Raw genomic sequence first — 19223 nt, forward strand, 5'->3', positions numbered from 1 at the left:
CGAAATAAAAAATCTTTTTCACAGTGCTTTTTAGAGCTTCAATCAGAGTGCCGAAGTCTTTCTTTGTGCGTTCACTCTGCTGATAGGACACGTCGTTATGTCCACAATGGACCACGATGCGGATAACAGAGGTCAGGAGTGAGGGTATTAGGGCCACAGCTTTAGCCAGGACGTCTGCAACTTTTGCTCTAGGAAAGCAGCGTGTGACAGCATTAAAAAAACCTTACATCCCGGGTGACGGAGTCACCAATAATCAATGTGATTGGGGCGAAAAGCGGGCGAGGAGTGGGCGGACGTGAATGGCCGGTGGCAGGAACAGCGCAGCCAGTGTCGGTTTGAGATGGACAAGGAAAAGAAGAGGAATATTGCTTACCGTTCGGTGGGGGAGATTGTATTTGCGGAGCGTTGTCGTTTGGCCGGTTCAGGCAGGGGGGGGCCACCGGACCGTCTGCATCCCTCGGAAGTTTTCGCCGCGAGGCAGTGGTGCTCCTCTGTGATGACAGCTGGTCAGTCGGCTTTGAAGCGGGGCGAGCCTGGGTAACCACGTCTGCCGTTACCGGGGGAACATTCGGCTTCGACAGGAGAGGCTGAGGGCAGTAGGCGATGGAGCCCTACCCGAGGCTCTCTTTCGGGCGCGAACCACTGTAGTCCAGGATGGCTTGACGGTCGGAGTCGAGCTGGAAGATGGGTGCGGGCAGGTAGATGGGTCCCAAAGCACAGTATCTTGGAGTGCCGCCGAGAGGGTTGTGATTTGGAGCGATTGACTTTGAGCAACGTCTAGGTAGCCGGTTAGCAAGGCATCTTTGCTTTTTAAGTCCTCGGAGAGCCGACGAACTTCTTCCCTAAGGTCAGCAATTTCTTTGTTTGCTTTTTCAAGCAACGAGGAAATATTGTGGGGAGGTGGGGACTCGCCACGTGTAGATGTAGCCATGGAGCTGGCGTTAGCCTGCTGAAGCTAATGTTTACTAGCTACTCGTAGAAAAGGTGTAGTCCTCCACGCGCAGGTACGTGGATTTGCGTAGGTGCTGGCTTTTTCTAGAAACTAAAGGCTACCGGAGGATTAAAATAAACAAAAAACTAAGCAAATAGTACAACGTTTTTCTCAGTAATAATACAATTTTCCTCCGTCTGTCTCCTCTCCCTCCACACTCAGTGAAAAAATTAAAAATGCGTGTTAGCATCAAAATGGCGCCATAGGAGGTACGCGTTGCGAGGAGAAGCTTACCCCCTTGTTACGAACCTGCTTGTTGCTTTCAAGGGTCCTTTGCAAACTGGTGTACGGTGCAACTTCCGGTCTTTCAGTGGAATTCAAAATAAAAGCTCCAAAATGGTAATTTCTTGACGGTCGCACCGCGTGATATTTCATAAAATGCGCATTTGTATATTATGACAGAAATATCAATACGAGAGCACTGTAATATTATACGAGACTACAAAACACATTTTTAAATAAATTTCCAGAAGTTTCCAAAATAGAAGTCGTGCCCGACCGGTCGCACCCCATGATATTTTGACACTTTCGGTGAACAAAAAAATGAGAAATGCCGTATGATTTTTGAAAAATGAATGTGGTTACATAAAGGGGAGAGATACTAAATATAAATAGTTTTTTTTTTCTATAAATCTAGACCATTTTTAACTGGAGAAAATGCAGTCGGACAGTAAATTTAGGCGTAACGTCATAATATTGCCCATATGTCTTGGCAATGAAATACATTTTTTTTTTTTCAATTACATAATATAGGCTATTTATCAGGCAGGTGCCTGTGCACTGTCAGTCTTCTGGGTTAAAATGGAATCTGTCCCGTCTCAAACCTCGTCTCTATCAAGAATGTGTCCCAAAACCAAGGCCTGTAAAATATTTCTGTTCAAATCCTATGTCTTTATATTTTCAGCCCTTGAAATTACGGTAAAGTACGGCGTGCCCTAGATTTGGAAGAAAGTGTGAAAAGACTGACATTAAGCAAAGTCTAAGAGGGCGCAGCAACCGTTTTCCTGGATTTAGTCTAATTTGACACAGAACGACCCAGCCGCGTGTCATTTGGCTCAAAGCCGTCTTACCGTACGTTACGTCAGGAACCGCGGAGAGATTAAACATTTTAAAGGTGATAATTCGAGGTCAGCGAAGCGAACCCGTCGAGCGATTTCGTTCGGGGTAATTGTTTTTACGTCGACTCGGGCAGGTTAGATAGCGAGCAAAGTCTACGTTTTGAAAAATAAAAGTTGCGTTTCGCTTAAGTATCCTTCTGTTACGAAACACAATTTTGGCCGTTGATAGCATTCTGTCAATGCGATAAAAACGCTAAATAATAATTTTGACTGCGTACGACTACGGACAAAGCTCGAATTTGACCTCGGAAAAGGCGTACGAACCCCGTAACCCTCGATTATTTTAGTAATCGAGCATTCTCAGGGCTCCAGACTGCGACCAAAATTTGAGAGCGCGCGACTGAATTTTACATCCAGTCGCACATGTGCGACCAGTAAATTTGCCCCCTTTTTTACACGTTAAACGTAGAAATTTCAGTACCTGAGAGCGCGTAAGCTCAAGCTTATCTGTCCTCTCTGAAAATTGACAGAGAGCGGAGCTCTGACACAAACGCACGCGCACGCACAGCTGCGGACGGCGCAAACTACGTCGGCTCTGCAGTTCAGTTGAAGTCACAGCGAGTCACGGAAATGCCGATAAAGCGGTTTCAAGCGTGGTTACAGTTCTTCAAAACTTCACGCAGACGGCGTTTGCTGCGATATGATATTGGAGATAATAATGGAGAGCCGAATGCGGTCTCGGTGCTGTCGATGTAGCAGGCACAACGGTGGTTCTGTGCCCTGGTGAATGACCGACAGACTGAGGTTGTAAGGCAAGGCAACTTGCAGTTAAAGCAGCAGTTAAAAACGGTCATGAAAATAAAACAGGCTAAAAAACAATATACAAATACAAGAATAAAAGTGACAGTGAGTAAGAAATGAATAATTATTCAATTTAATAGGGTGTAGGGATGGGTTTGGGAGGAGAGAGGGAGGGGTTTTATTTTTATTTTTGTTTAATTTCTTTCGAGTGTAACATTCTAATAAAATAACATAATGTTCTAAGTACATAGGATAAATAGGTTTGACAATATGTTTTACAACTGAAATAATTGTTTTGTAATTATAGAGGGAAAGTACCTAAAAAAAGGTACCGTTGAGTAACGGAACCGAATTTCAGGTATCGGGACCGATATCTGTTCAGTAGTAGCATAAATAATGCATGTTTAATTTTAAGTTGAATTCATTGTAATTGTAGACTAGAGCTGGTATATATACACACACAACCACATATATATTTTTAATGATGGTGCTGTCGGTTAACCTATGTTGCATCTTCAAAAGTGACACTGAATTTGAAACAGCACATTGTAATTTCTGCATCAATTATGAAAGTATTGATTAGTAATACAGTGGAAATTAGTAGAAATGTGAATATTTGGTTAGCATGTTGATTTACGGTGTGTGCCCCTACATTTTCTTGTTGCGCCCCTAAAATTTTGGAGCCAGAGAAAGTCTGGAGCCCTGATTCCACCGATTATTCTATCGATTAAGAAATACTTTTGTTTTATCGAAGAGCGATAATAAACAATAGTTTGGTTAAATTTTCGGAAAAAGCTACATTTTTGTTGCCTACATTGCTTACGATATCATCTCTCAAAAAACTAAACGTATGGAGTGCATTCAAGTGCCGTATTACATTGTAAATTGTTTAAAGAAAACATTTTCTGAAATGACATCAACCTCACACTAAGGCATACATTAAACATACATAAACATGACCTTAAGTTGTGCAACTTGACTTTCAGAACTACAAGTTTCATCCTGAGACTGATCTGTATATAGGCTAGAGGTCGAACGTTTTTTTACATAATCAGCATCGGCCGATATCCCAGTACATCGAGCCGATTGATGGGCAGGCGCATCTGCGGGCAGCCTAGTGTTTAAAACATGAATAGGCGACATTTTTTACAGCGCGCCCAGACCAGCTGCCGCCAGCCCCTCCCGTCGTGAATTCTCGCGCCGTGTGTCTCGCACAGTCACTTCAGGCTCAGACGCTACCGTTAGCAGTAGCATGTTGCTGGTGTTGTTGCCTTGGGATTAACTCGGGGTTCGTACGTTTTTGAAAAAACCTGGGAAAGTTTTGGAATTTGAAAAATGCAAATTCCAGGCCTGGAAAGGTTTTGGAAACATAAAAAGACCCAGAAAGTTTTTTTTTTTTTTAAACACGGCATAATAATATATGATTAATAAATGTATTTCACGTCGTCTTAACCTCAACGTTCTATTCGGGGCGCGATATTACGAATCCCGCTATGAACCACATAAATTGTCATTCATTTTATTGTTAAACCTCTGAGGGTAAACTTTAACACTGATTTGTATTGTTATTGTACAATGTCGACTGACATTTTCAGGAATACATAATTATGGAAATTTGCCGAAAAGTCACGGAAAAGTATAGTTTAAAATGCGTACGAACCCTGTTAACTGTACTAATAAAACCGTACAAAACACCGCGGCCAGACCGCTGCGGAAGCTCCCCGAATGTCATTTATCAGTCTGGTTGTTGCCCCTGTCCGTGGCAGTCTCATCCACTCCTATAACGGAGCTAACCGTTGCTAACAGAGCCTTCAGTTCTCCGTGCCTGTATCCATTAACTGCATCTGTAGACTCGAGCACGAATAAAACCCTTCATTTTATTAAATTGGCTGGACGAGTTTTAAATTACAACCAAGAGTTGTTTGAATGACAGAAATGTGCTCAGATAAGATCCTAATGAGGTCAACAGGACATGTAGCTAGGCTAACAGTAGGGTCCCCAAAACACAGAGAAAACACTTCAACAAATGAACAATGATCTAACAAACGAGGTGAACAAGAACTGACTTTAGATAGCCCTAGTCTTATGTGATTCAACAGGAGTTGGGAGGAAATAGTGTCGAGATTAATAACGTCACTTTCTGTGAAGCTTGCAGATTTGTATTCTCAGAAGTTTAATAAATGCTGCCAAGTGCACTAAAGTTTATTTTTTCATTGAAAGGTTTATTTGACAGTTTATTTTCTTCTTACCCATTTTGTTTAATATATTTTTCATACATTATACATTTTTAATTGAAGTATACAAGTGTAGATTGGTGAAGTGTTCAGTAAATGTTTTCGTTGAAAAGTTCTGTGTGTATTAGTGTTACATTTTATCTTTCAAACAGCGGTTTAAAAACAAGCACACATCGGCCAAACTAAACCGGCAGCATTAATCGATCGGCCAGAGAAAACCATTTTTGTTAATAAAGACACAAAGGTTTACGCGAGAGACCACGAAATGGCGTATCGGTGTCCTAACACATTTTTCTTTTCTTTTTTGTCCGACAGGAGCTGGTGGAGATGGTTAAAGCCAAGAAAGCCGCACAGGAAAACGTCGCGGGCAAGAGTAAAAAATGACAAGAATCACCAACGATAGCATCTGTTGTTTTAACATTGTCGTGTCGGTCTTTATTTTGTATTAAAGAAGCTACATAAATACAGCAGGCGTGTCCATGTGCAGTCTGTCCTCGGAGTCCTCCGTCCGTCGTTCAGGTCCTCATCCAGAACATTCCGCCGCGGATGCGGTCGTAGTCGGGCAGCCGTTCGATGGGACCTGAGACGAAAAGGAAAAGGTTTACAACGCGGTCAGAAAAAACACGTGGGTAAAACCAAAGTCGGCCTTTAAAGGTACGTACCGACCGCCGCGACGGCGGGAGCCTTGTCATAGATGTATCGGGTGCACGCGTCTTTGACGGTCGCGGCGTCGACGGCCTGCGGAAGGGCAGAAAACAATTAGCAACTCGCGGGATTCGTCGAAACCGGACCGTCATTGGAAAGAGACGACGGCGTTAACTCGCATCGATTCTGGCCTCCAGCTCGTGCAGAGGGATCCTGCGACCGTAGCACAGCATCTGTCTGCCGATGTCCTCGCAGACGGGGGTGGATCCTGGGCAAAGAAAGAAAGAAAAAGGAAAAATGTAGTCAGTCGTCGCTCGGGGATCTTCGGCGGGCGCGGCCCGACGTACTTACCGTCGAGGTGCAGGAGCATGTTGGTTCTGAGCAGATTTTTGGCTCGCGCCACCTCGCTTTCCGTCACGCTGGTGCAAAGAGCCATCCTGAGGAGGGGGAGAGACGAGACGTTTAGACCCCGCGACAGTTTGCGCGGCGCGAGTCCATTTGGCGGTCGCTCACCATTCCATCTGAGCGAAGCGCATCATTTCATCGACGGTGCCGGGCTCGCACACCACGTAGAGTCCCCACAGGCCCGTGTCCGTGTAGCAGGTGTTGAAGGACTGGAAGCTGTGACACAGGTTTCCCCGACAGGCCACCTGAGCCAGTTTGCTGGACAGATTCTGGGTCGGCAAAGGACACAAATCGATCAAACAAACAAACAAAAAGTCAAGCGAATCGGACCGAGGTTTTATCGCCACTCACCACTCCTCCGCCGAAGGAGCGGTCCCAGTTCCCGATGAGCGTGTTGGCCACCATGAGCGGGACGGTGTCAGGGTGAGGCCATCCGACCGCCTCCACGGCCACGGCGATGTGAGCCAGAGGCATCTTGTCGTCGCGCACGCGGATCTGAAAAGACGGGAAGAGAACGTCGACGGGTTGGATTGTGCACCGCGGGTCAGTCAGGACACACGTTTGACACTCGACTTACCTCGCTTCCCGTGAAGCGGCACGGAGGAAGCGCCGGGGCTTCCCTGCGACACGCGGCGGGGAGTTTTCCAAAATGATGCTGGGCCAAATCGACGAGCTGGTTGTGCGAAACCCCTAAAGAGAGAGAGAGAGAGAGAAAAACGCACATGTACACACATGTACATACACACAGGCAGACATACACATGCACAGACATGCGCACACATCAAGAGACAGACACACAGGCAAACACACGTGTACAGGTACAGACACATGTGTACACACACACACACACAGACACACACGTTTAGAAGAAGCCGAAAGATGTACGAGAGCGAGCAAAAGAGCAGTTCTGACCTCCGGCAGCGGCCAGCACTATTCTGGGGCCTTTGTAGTGAGTGGTGATGTACTCCACCAGGTCTCCTCTGTTGATGGTCCTGCAATGATAGAAAGAAAGGAACAGGAAAAGTCAGGGAGTATGCTGAGCTGCCTTGCTGTGCTGTGACTGAAGCAGGTTCAGCCTGCAGGTTGACGAGCATCCAGCTGGAGCTCGTTGAGGCGGCAGCCTCGGCGGCCAAAGACACAGGAGTCGACCGGACTGGAGTCCGCCGGCTGGGGACACCCGGACGGGGCGCGGCCCCAACGCCCACGCAGTAGGTCGCTCCAGTACTGTGTGGCCTTCATACAGACATGTCACCACCATGTGTCTGCGTTCCCAGTCAGTACCAGTAAAGCCAACACACACATAAAGACGCTCACTCACTCAGTCACTTCACTAGCTCCTCATAACGCCACGTCAAACAAAAAGACTCTGTTGTTTGCACTCAAACAACTCCAACAGCTCACCTTGCATACTCCCATGCTGTGGTTTCCCCAGCCCCCGCCATCACACACCTGTGATCCCTCACGAGAGCACATGCCACAATGCAAAAGAACAGCACAAACAGAGACGGTCACATATTGCAAATACTCAAATGTGACATATTGCAGGAAAGTCACCCCCCCTCCCCAATCATCTAAACTTGCCGCTTCAAGTACATTTAAATAATACCACCAAATCAAACGGCTCAAGATAAATGTCAATTTCACTCACACTGCTGAAACACATTGATAAATGGCAATTGCGGCATGCTGAAAACCAGCATCGTCAAAGGCCTAAACATTCAAATGATGATGATACAAAAATGATGATGACTGCACAACCAGGATTCAAAATTAGCACCATTTACCAGCCAAAAAACAATTGTAATCTTTTCAGCGGCTGGTCAAATTTCAACATTCACTAGCCGTTTGGCTGGTGGACGAAAAAGTGAATTTTCAACCCTGTGCACAACGTATCTTTAAACTTACAATTTGGATCATCGCAAGATGGAAAAACTCCACTATTACCGTGCATGCTTGCAGTGGTTTCCCCATCCCCCACCATCACAACGGCACACACCTGACGCAACTACTCTGATCCCTCACGCCGGCACATGCAAACACTCAGACACATTGCTCAGGCCCCTCAAGGATTTCGCAGCCTTTTTTGGAAATTGTCATGGCCCAAAATGCCTGATTTCACGGGAGCTTTTGTAAAAAGTTGCAATAAAACTTGTGATGTCTTTCAGATATTTGTTGCAATTAAGTTGCAGAACGCAGTGAAAGTTGCAAAAAAAAGTTAGTTTTTTTGCATACTTTCAAAATAAAAAGGAAACTTGTTTCGGGTACAATAAAATGACTCTAGTCTGACATTTCCTATGTAATCTTACCAAAAAGGCTCAGATTGCTGCAAATGTTGGTATAATATGAAAATGGCTGGTGGATTTAAGACAGAAAAACAAAAAAATCTTAAATAAATCAAATCTGAACATATGTGTCAGTGGCTTGTTGATCTTTACATTGTTAGTTAACCCTCAGACGCGTGACCTACCAATACCTACGCTCTTCTGCGAGTGGGGTCAAAAATTACCCCGATCGGAATGAATGCGTTTTATGCAGTAAACTTAAGAAATTTCTTTAACTCAAAAAACTACTTACTACTTAACATTACAATATCACACCTCATGATGGTGCTCAAGAGTATATTTACGTAGTGTGCACATCGAAGGGCAACAACGTCTCACAGCAGTTCGTGAAATGGTCACGTTATTTTTAACGGTGTTAATTTCGTTGACGAAGACTATGACGAAAAACATTCGTCAACGAACCTTTTTCACGGACCAAAACTAAATGAAAACGAAATAGAAAGTCAGATATGATGAAAGACTGACGAAATATAACAGATGCTTTAGTCAACGAATAAAAATGAGACGAAAATGTTAGGGAGGGACGAATGGAGAAGAGATCCAATCACAACCGCTCTTTTTTGTGGGACAAGTTGGGAAGAAATCCAATCGGAGCAAATCTTTGAGGGTAGGATGATTTATGCGGAAGCAGCAGAGCCATTTTGAAAAGCCGCGGCAGACGCAACAGCTAAACAAACAGGAGGACGAGTTTGCAGAACTTTGCACAGTTTCGAGGACGTTTTCAAAACAGTAAGGTTGTTTACATTATACTTAGTTGCACAGTCTTAGTTACACAGCTTTGGCCGATTTCAGTTGACTTCGCTCGTTAGCAACACACTAACGTTTTGCAGTGCACCCGGTCCGAGGGCAACGACATGTCTCTTGAACAACAGGAATGTCAGAGCTAGGTCTAGGACCAACCGTTAAATCTGTGTCTGTATTGCATTTTCAAACCTTAATACCATTCCATAACAGACTGATGGATACTTCCAATGACCAAAAATTCTGGAGAAACATTTAGTCGACTAAAATCTGCTAATATTTGGTCTACTAAAACTAGACTAAGACTAAAAGATTTCAGATGACTAAAATAAGACTAAAACTAAATGGTGTGTTATTCAAAAGACTAAATCAGAATTTGCTGTCAAAATTAACACTGATTTTTAAAGGTCCCAAGGCATGAAAATTTCACTTCATGAGGTTTTTTAACCCTCGTGCCCTCCTCAAATTTACAAACGCCAGACACCTTTGTGGCAAAAATGTACACGCGCGCGCAAACACTGATATTAAATCGTCACATTTTTTTCTGCTTTTTTTTTTTTTAAATCACTTAAACTACCAAACATTAGGGGTGGAACGGCAGGGACGTCACTAGGATTGAAAGACAAGGGGGGCTTAGACCTGAGCCTATGCAAAACTTTCCCTTGCAAAATCTTACTTACAAGTTAGCTTTTAGATACATCAAAGCTGCATGGGGGGGGGTTTACTAGGCCAGACTGTGCTCCTGCTGAGTTCTTCTTTAGGCTAAGACTTAACCGCTATCTATCTGCCCGTGTAAATGTGTGGTAAAGTAATACCTAATTTCTCTCTCTGTTAGATAAGTTGCAGGTCAAAATAAGACTATTTAATTACTAGGGGTGTAACAATACACGTATTCATATTGAACCGTTCGGTACGAGGCTTTCGGTTAGGTGCGCGTTACAAACCAAAAAAAGAGCTTCAATTATGTGAAATATAATGTTCTCGGTGCCGCTGCACTCAACAAGGCAGCCCAAATGACGAAACGGGCAACATGCTGTCTGCCCTTCCCACTCCTAAAGAAAAACACACTACTCCAGTTAGGCGTGATACGCTGAACTAGCTGGTTGCAATATGGTTGACAAGGATTTAAAGTATGTCTGAATTTAATAACCTGATGGCGAGATGAATAAAAATTCTAGTATGTATGTATGCTCATATATAGCCTAGTCTACATTAATTCAACATCTTCATACTTGTTTAATTTATTACAGCAAAGGAATGCAGAAAGTTAAGTTGGTCAGAATCAAGCATATATAATAAATATCATGAAATAATTTAGTTTAGGCTATGCCTTGGTGCCTCTCTCTCTTTCTTCCAGTATCCATTTCTTCAATGAATTGAAGGATATACTGGTACAATAGCATTAACAGTGACACTATGATATTTAGGGACTGATATTGTTTTAATACTATAGAGATAGCAGGCTATATTAATGGTAAAAAATAGAGAGCTTCGGATACCTTACTAGGAGAGCCATTTCTTGTATTTCACTCGTTTACACTAGCTAGACTATTGTTTTCTATAGCCAACTAAAGTATTCCTTTATCTTTACCTCAAGTAAATGTAGCTGAAGTGAAGCAAGTAAAAGTCATTAACGACGACTTACAGTTTCACCCTGTATCACTCACTGTGTGTGCGGTAGCATTCCAGACCAAAGATTTGCGACGAGACGAGATAAATCCTGCAGCTGCTTGCAACCGGTGTTGTATAAAGTACTAGAAAGCAATACTTGAGTAAAAGTATCGTACTAGAAAAAGACTTTGGTAGAAGTGAAAGTTACCTTTTAGAATATTACTTAAGTAAAAGTCTTAAAGTATCTGATATATACTGTACTTAAGTATCAAAAGTAATTTTCTGATATTTAATGTACTTAAGTATTTGAAGTAAAAAGTTTTTTTTTTTTTTAAAAAAAGCAAGCGGTTAGAACTTTTATTGTGAACTTTATTGTGGCTTTCTTATAGTAAAGCATAAAGCATATTCAGGGTTCCCATATCTTAATCATCCGGTAGGAAGAATCTTTCATTCCAATGTACAGAAACATTTCTTGCAAATACGGCCACCGGTGTATGACGTTATCTTCACCACTACCCTGTTCACCGAGTTCACCACTATCGTCGGGGTGGTCGTCTACGATAACGGGAGGTCCTCCAGTAGGTGCTCGTGCTTCCATGGCGGTTTCAGTTGTGCGTCCTCCTCCTCCTTTAGCAACAAACAAGCGCTGAAATAGAGCGTGCGGAGCGTGCGTAATGCAATCTAGGAGCAGTGATTCGCCAAACCTCCCTCATCGCAGTCGCACACATTTCTTCTAATTTTATTTTTTTAGTAACGAGTAACGAAGATGCTTAGTGGAAATATAACGGAGTAAAAGTATACATTTTATCTAGGAAATGTAGTGGAGTAAAAGTGAAAGTTGACATAAATTTAAATAGCGAAGTAAAGTACAGATCCGTGAAATTTCTACTTAAGTACAGTAACGAAGTATTTGTACTCCGTTACATTACAACACTGCTTGCAACGCACCGGTCTGCAGCATTCTGAAAGCTGCCCAGGGGCGGATTGGCCATCTGGCAAATATGGCAAATGCCAGAGGGGCCAGACCAATTTTTTTAATGTGGGCCGGTCAGATTATTTTTTTTTTTAAATATACAAATGAATTGTCAGACCGACAGCGCATAGGCCGGTTTTTAACGCTTGCGCGATTTCACTATGGTTATTATAATAATAATAATAATAATAATAGTAGTAGTAATAATAATAATTATTATTATTATAATAACCCGACTATAACAATTGACAACTCTATAGTAGTCCCCACCCAGACTGCTAGAAACCTGGGTGTGACACTTGACGACCAACTCTCCTTCACTGCTAACATTGCTGCAACCACCCGATCGTGTAGATACATGCTGCATAACATCAGAAGGATACGTCCTCTTCTAACGCAGAAGGCGGCTCAGGTTCTGGTTCAGGCTCTAGTCATCTCACGTCTAGACTACTGCAACTCCCTCCTGATTGTGTACTTTGATGTACTTGCACTTACTACTTGTTGTCTGGAGTTTGAACCTTCGCAGTTGAAAGCACTTAATTGTAAGTCGCTTTGGATAAAAGCGTCAGCTAAATGACACATAATGTAATGTAAAATTATTATTACTATTAAGCATTTGGCCAGTCGGCAACGGCCGGTCTGGTCCCGAGATGGGCCGGCCGACCCGATCAGAAGTTACTCAAATTGGGACGTTCAGTCAGAATCAAGCACTTCACCTTCAAACGGGATCTCCGTTTGCAGGATTCGGGCTGTACCGGACTCTCCCGGTCATCATGATGTTCTGGTGGACCGGCTGCAGCAGCGTGAAGCCGCTGCTGATGGGCGCAGAGCTTCGCCGGAGCTCTGACTGCTGTCTGTCCGCGCTGCCGTCTGACGGCATCAGTGTTAAGTTCAGGCATGAAAACGGGTCAGGGGTGAAAAAGGTGAGAAGGATATTACCCCTCTAGGGGGGGGGGTCTGCTCCCCCGGAAGAAAATTTGAAATATTCCATATTTTAAAGCATCAATCTGATGGATTTTGAGATGCATTTTTTGCCAACCGACAGTGTAATATTTCAGTATGCACTCTGTTGGAGCTATTCATTGTTTTGTTATATTTAATAGTTAAATATTTATTTATTTAATTTCTGTGTTTTGCCTTAATCATACAGCTACATAAGCTTGTTGATATGATTAGTATTTTATTTGGGTTATCTTAAGTATCTGTTAGAGCTTTTGTTTTGAACGATAGATGGTAATCCAATTACCTTACTGAATGTCTATGCACCCCCAGGGAGTGAGATTAGTTTTTTCCAAAAAATCATTAATATTATGGTAACGGAAACAGAAGGCCTCCTGATCTGTGGAGGGGATTTAAATATACACCTACAGCCCCACTTAGACTCGACTAGCAGAAAAACCCACGATAGGAAGTCCCTATATAAAAAAGTAAACGCACTTTTCAAGGAGGTGGGGTTAATGGATATATGGCGAGACTTTTTCCCTAACAGAAGGGATTATACTCACTGTTCGGCTCCTCACTCGCTTTATACGAGAATAGATTACTTCATAACATTTGGGAAGGATAAAGATAAAATACATACTTGTGGAATTGGGACAATAGATTTGAGTGACCATGCACCAATGTACTTATCCGTTGATTTTAACCTGCGGTCAAAAAATAATACATGGAAATTGAACTCAAGTCTGCTGAATGATCCATCTTTTAAGGCACAAATTAAATCCGAAATTAGTCTTTTCGTAGAATACAATGACACTGGAGAGGTCTCACGTCACGTGTTATGGGATACTTTGAAGGCGGTTCTAAGAGGGAAAATTATAGCAATATCCTCATTTAAGAAGAAAAATAGGAATGAGAAATTAGAGCACTTAAAAAACAAGCTAAAGGAATTAGAAAGAAAGCATAAAATGGACTTGGCAGAGGATACATTAAGAGAAATTAGAAATATCAGGAGCGAAATTAATAGTCTGGCCACACAAGAAATCAAGAAAAACTTAATGTTTCTGAGACAGAGATACTACTAAAGTACTGGCATGGAAACTAAAAAAGAAGACGGCGGAAAATACAATTCATAAAATTAGGGATCCAAGAACAAAAGCGATAAAAAATAAACTAAATGAAATCCAGGAGGCTTTCAAAGTGTTTTATAAAACATTATACTCTGAAGTCCCAGGTAGAAGTGTAACCCAAACTGACAACTTCCTGAACTCCCTAGATTTACCCATATTAGATGAAGAACAAAATGAAGCTATGACTGCAGATATAACTGAAGAATTAAAGGCTGCAATTAGTAGGCTTAAATTAAGCAAATCACCGGGATCAGATGGTTACACGGCCGAGTGGTACAAGGAACTTAAAAAAGAATTAATACCTGTTCTACTTCCCGCACTGAATTGGTCCATTGTGTCCATGTTGTCAACATAAGACCTGTGGCGTTAGTGCTCCTTTTGTACCATCATTTTATTGAATGAAATATTAAGCTTCGCTCCTACGAGATATTTCTTTTTTTTTGTTACGTTACACACAAAGCTAACTGGCTATAGTTAGCCTGTACATATGCTAGCGGACATTAGAAAGGTAAACACTGCTCAGAGACTGGTCACTCACTACAATGGGCATTTTTTAGAGGCCCATTTACGATATAGAAGGTAAATATACACTGGAATATTTCCATAAGGGCCTTTTACATGTTGACAAACGTTGATAATAACATGTATATGCCTGTTGATGGTGAAAATAAGCACTTTATAGATAAGACAGCATATTCGCCCCATAGGGTTACACTGTAGAGTAATCTGACGTTGGTCTCCAATATGGCGCCCGTGATTTGAGTTGGCCAAACTCTCTATATAAAGGGCGCTGGATAAAATGAAGGCAAGGATAAAATGGAGTGCGGATCTTTTAGGCCAATTTCTGTTCTCAACATAGATTATAAACTATTTACCTCTATCATGGCCAGACGATTAGAAGAGTTCCTACCACTGCTGATACATAATGATCAAACAGGTTTCATACATCAACGCCAAACACAAGACAATATACGAAAGACGGCGCATATAATGGACCATATACAAAAGCATCAAATTAAAGCAACGGTGATAAGTGTAGACGCTGAAAAGGCCTTCGACTCGGTCAACTGGAACTTTCTCTATAGAGTCCTACACAGATTCGGCTTCCATGATACAATTATTAAAACCATGCAGGCGCTATATGACAATCCTACTGCTAGGATTAAAATCAACGGATATCTATCAAATAGTTTCACCCTGGAAAGGGGCACCAGACAGGGCTGTGCATGGTCACCATTACTCTTTGCATTATATCTAGAACCATTAGCTCAGTACATTAGACAAAATGAAGACATCAAGGGAATCACTATTAAAGGGACGGAATATAAATTGGCCTGCTATGCAGATGATATTTTAATTTACCTTGGGCACCCAACGTACTCTTTACCTAAACTGATGCAATCATTTGAGCAGTACGGTCAACTATCAGGATACAAGGTCAATATGAGTAAAACCCAGGTACTCTCATATAACTATAGCCTGCCAGGAGAAATCAGAAGTAGTTATCCCCTAGCATGGCAAACAGAGTCTCTTAAATACTTAGGCATCAACCTACCAAAAGATTTTACAAAACAGACAAAAACAGAATACAACTATCTACCTATACATAAAAAAATAAAGGATGATATAGTGAGATGGAACCTCATCCCTTTCTTCAGCCTTAGTTCAAGGATTGATTGTTAAAATGAACGTACTGCCGAGATATTTATATTTATTTCAAAGCCTGCCAATAGAGATGAACCAAAACCAATTTAACGAGTGGGACAAATTGTTATCTAGGTATATATGGCAAGGTAAAAGGCCAAGGGTTCGTCTCAAAACTTTACAGCTAGCTAAACAAAAGGGAGGATGGGGCCTGCCCTGTTTTAGATATTATTATCTGGCAGCACAGATGAGAGCGGCGATATGCTGGTGCAACCCGTTATATACTGCCCAATGGAAAAACATTGAGGAAAAAACACCCTCCATCCCCATACAGGCAATCCTAGCCGATAATAACATACAAACCCACATAAATAACATTGATAACCCACGGGTGAAATGGACGCTTAAAACATGGAGAGCTATCATAAAGGAAAATGAACTCGAGAACGATATTATAGCCCTTAAATGGTGCGCTTATGACTCAGAGTTTACACCTAATAAATTGGACTCTAGATTTAAGGACTGGATAGCTAAGGGTATAACAGCCTTATGCAGTGTAATGAAAGATGGAAAATTGCTCAGTTTTGAAACGCTTAAAAGGACACATCTATTAGAAAAACAAGACTTCTATCGATATCTGCAGTTGCGGCACTAGGTTGATACGAAGATGAAAAACGTCATAAAGACGAATACATGTTTGACCGAATTGTTTACAAAAGCCTATAACTCAGAAACTGTGGATAGAATTATTTCATGCTTGTATAAGGGACTATTAAACTTGAAACCACATTCAACTCTATATATCAAAATAAAATGGGAGATGGAAGGAGGGATAACTATATCCGAGGAAGAATGGACAACAATATGGAGGTATCAATGGATGTGTACCAGCTCACAGAAATGGAGGGAATTTGGCTGGAAAAACCTGATTAGGTTTTTTATCACGCCCTGTCAGAAGTCCCACTATGACAATAACCCCCCCTATCTGTTGGAGGAACTGTGGAAATCAAAGTGCAAACCATTACCATGTTTTCTGGGACTGCCCTGTCATGAAGGACTATTGGAGAGAGATACACAAGGCTCTACAAGATATCTTCAAGCGTGAAATACCTTTTGAGAGTAAAACTATGCTCTTTGGATACATACCTGGGGAGTGGCCAAAAAGAGATAAACATTTAATAAATATCTTGTTGGTGGCCTGTAAAAAGAGTATTACCAGGAAATGGTTATCACAGGAGAGGCCAACTTTAAATATATGGATGGACATTACAATGGACATTTACAAAATGGAGAAGATAACAGCGTTTGTTAATCATAAAATGGAGAAATTTGTTTCATACTGGGAGAACTGGGTCATATATGTCACGCCCCGTAGACCTGATTTTTTTTTTTTTTTTTCACAGAACAGTGATTATGTTGTATGGAAAGGATCACTCCCTACCTGTACATAGTTTTTGCTTGTTTTCTCTTTTTTATTTTGTTGATTTCCCTTTTCATGTTTTCAGATAAGAAAAGCTACTTTGGCACTTGGGGCAGACAACAGATGTAAGATATGTGGTTATAAGATGTATGTGATGAATATGAATGCCTGACTCTGAATGTCAATAAAAAATAAATTACAAAAAAAGAGCTTTTGTTTTGAAAGTATCAAGCAGCCTTAGCCATAGGTGAAGTCTACATATATGGGTGGTCAGGTATGTGGGAGGTAGACACCGGGGAGGGCTGATGAGCTAGAGACGCCATTGCTCCTTTGTGTGAAATGTTTGTTTGCTGAGAAATTGGAGAAATAAACCTCACAAAAATGCCATCTCTGCTTGGACAATGAACGTTTTTTACCTCTGCGTAAGATCCACTCCTTCGGTGCCTCAGTGGCTTTTTGACTTTGAGTTTGTTTTGTTCAATCTGAGGACAAATCGCCACTACACACTCATTAAAGTTAATTTGACTGGCAAAACAGTCCTTCTGACATTACACAATAATAAAAGTCATAATTTTTAAAAACTAAAAAGTTGGGTGACCACACCGGCACCGCACTCTCACATTTCGGCAAAGACCCGCCCTACTTTGCATCTGATTGACTAGAACTCATTTCGTTGGTAGGTGGAAGTTCGATGATTGGTTAAATCCAGCGCATCAAAACAAATCCCATGTGGACTTTTTAATTTATTTATTTTTCTAAAATAGTCATATGCCAGAAATCGGGCACCAGGCCCGAGTACTTAAACCCCCCCCTTAAACATTTTCTCATCGAATCTACACGATTCACGTAGGTCACCTATTTTGGTTTCAAAACGGCAAATTTCGCCGAAAGGTGAGTGATTTTCATGTCTGTAAATTGACAGTTTCATTACTGGTTAAAAACATCTCGTTGTCGCGTTAAATAGTAGTCTAATTCAGTGTTTTGGTACAGTTGGTTTTAACACCTGATGCGAAGAGGAGTAGCCTACACATGACAACCCTGAACAAGCAGCGCTGTTCTGCTCCGTCTTTCTGCTGTGCCCCATTCACGTAGTGTAACATGTTACATGTTGTAGGTTAAATTAAAGGTTAAATTAATCCGCGGTTCACATGTATGCATGAACTGTGGTGGTCCGTTACACTGTAGTCTCAACATCACTGATCATTTTTGATCAATAGAATGTAGAAAACACACTTCATAACGTTTTGTATCCATAACATGATTGTGTTATTCTACAATTTAGCAGCAAAAGCAGTAGCCTCTGAAAGTCAATCCTACATTTTTCAACTTGGGAGCAAAACGTGCTCTTTGGGGGAAAAAAGTTACCATAAAGCTCATAAAACAACTGGACTTTGTCTGTCCGGCCCATGTCCCGGACGTGAAAGCCCCCTTACTGGACTATTGAATATTATAATATTCCATTATATTTTGTATTTTAAATTGTTACCTGCCACCAGAATTTTGTGATTTCCTTGCCATAAATACAGACATTTTTACCATAAATTGGTGCCCAAAATGTATCAGAATGCAGGAATCAAAGTCTTTTACCCTCAAAATTTTCTGGGGGAGGACCCCCAGAACCCCCTGATTTATGTGTTTGCCCAAAGGCCAATTCTGAGCAAGGACAAACCCTGAAGTATAATCACAGACAGCCATAAAAACATTAAAATGGCAGAGTTAGAGAGTTAAAACATATGAAAAGATGGAGAACCAGACGGACTATATGTACAGTGTCAACAGAGAGAAACGCGGACAATCGCACAGACAGTGACAACAAAGAACAACATACTGTAGAGAATGACAGTAACAGCATACAAACGTGTGCTCTTTAAAAAGTAGTAAGCATTGTTTGCCAGTTACTTGCATTAAGTGTTTAAAAATCTGTTACATAAGGTACTGCTTATATTATTTAACCATCTGTACACAAATGTAATTAGTGAATGCCGTGGGTGGTAATGCTAATGTGGGCTGGTGTGACTACGGTGCCAGGGCTGAATTTTTGTCCCAGTCCGCCCCCCGAAGCTGCCAGTTTAAACCAATGAGAAGAGACAAGACGGTGTATCATCGTCATAGCCACTGACTCTTTGTACTTCTGTCTAACTTTCGACTTTCCGGCTTTTTTGTAGCCGAATATATTATTTGTTGTTTCTAATATAGAATTTGGATAACGTTAATGATAGTGAGATACTTGCTACAGTTGCATTTTGAGTGAGAAATCGGCGAAAACAACATTTTATTTCTCTGATTTAC

General features: G+C 41.7%; 2 protein-coding genes across 3 annotated transcripts in view; one reads left to right on the forward strand and one right to left on the reverse strand.

Annotated features, from left to right (window-relative positions):
* dnajc2 (DnaJ (Hsp40) homolog, subfamily C, member 2) overlaps nucleotides 1–5551 on the forward strand; it is a 32394-nt gene extending 26843 nt beyond the window's left edge. The window contains exon 16 of the mRNA XM_031306434.2: nucleotides 5400–5551. Within this exon, the coding sequence (XP_031162294.1) occupies nucleotides 5400–5468 (69 nt within the window). The 3' untranslated portion in view covers nucleotides 5469–5551. The remainder of the gene's footprint in view (nucleotides 1–5399) is intronic.
* pmpcb (peptidase, mitochondrial processing subunit beta) overlaps nucleotides 5492–19223 on the reverse strand; it is a 21804-nt gene continuing 8072 nt past the window's right edge. The window contains exons 6-13 of one of the 2 annotated variants that reach the window (XM_035996371.1): nucleotides 7047–7126; nucleotides 6712–6824; nucleotides 6486–6629; nucleotides 6243–6403; nucleotides 6081–6166; nucleotides 5909–5997; nucleotides 5747–5822; nucleotides 5492–5664 (exon numbers count right to left, since the gene is read on the reverse strand). In XM_035996371.1, coding sequence (XP_035852264.1) covers nucleotides 5600–5664; nucleotides 5747–5822; nucleotides 5909–5997; nucleotides 6081–6166; nucleotides 6243–6403; nucleotides 6486–6629; nucleotides 6712–6824; nucleotides 7047–7126 — 814 coding nt within the window. In that variant the 3' untranslated portion in view covers nucleotides 5492–5599. The remainder of the gene's footprint in view (nucleotides 5665–5746; nucleotides 5823–5908; nucleotides 5998–6080; nucleotides 6167–6242; nucleotides 6404–6485; nucleotides 6630–6711; nucleotides 6825–7046; nucleotides 7127–19223) is intronic. The other variant, XM_031306435.2, reaches the window with a different exon arrangement.

This window comes from Sander lucioperca, chromosome 20 (assembly GCF_008315115.2).
Source record: "Sander lucioperca isolate FBNREF2018 chromosome 20, SLUC_FBN_1.2, whole genome shotgun sequence".
Taxonomy (NCBI): domain Eukaryota; kingdom Metazoa; phylum Chordata; class Actinopteri; order Perciformes; family Percidae; genus Sander; species Sander lucioperca.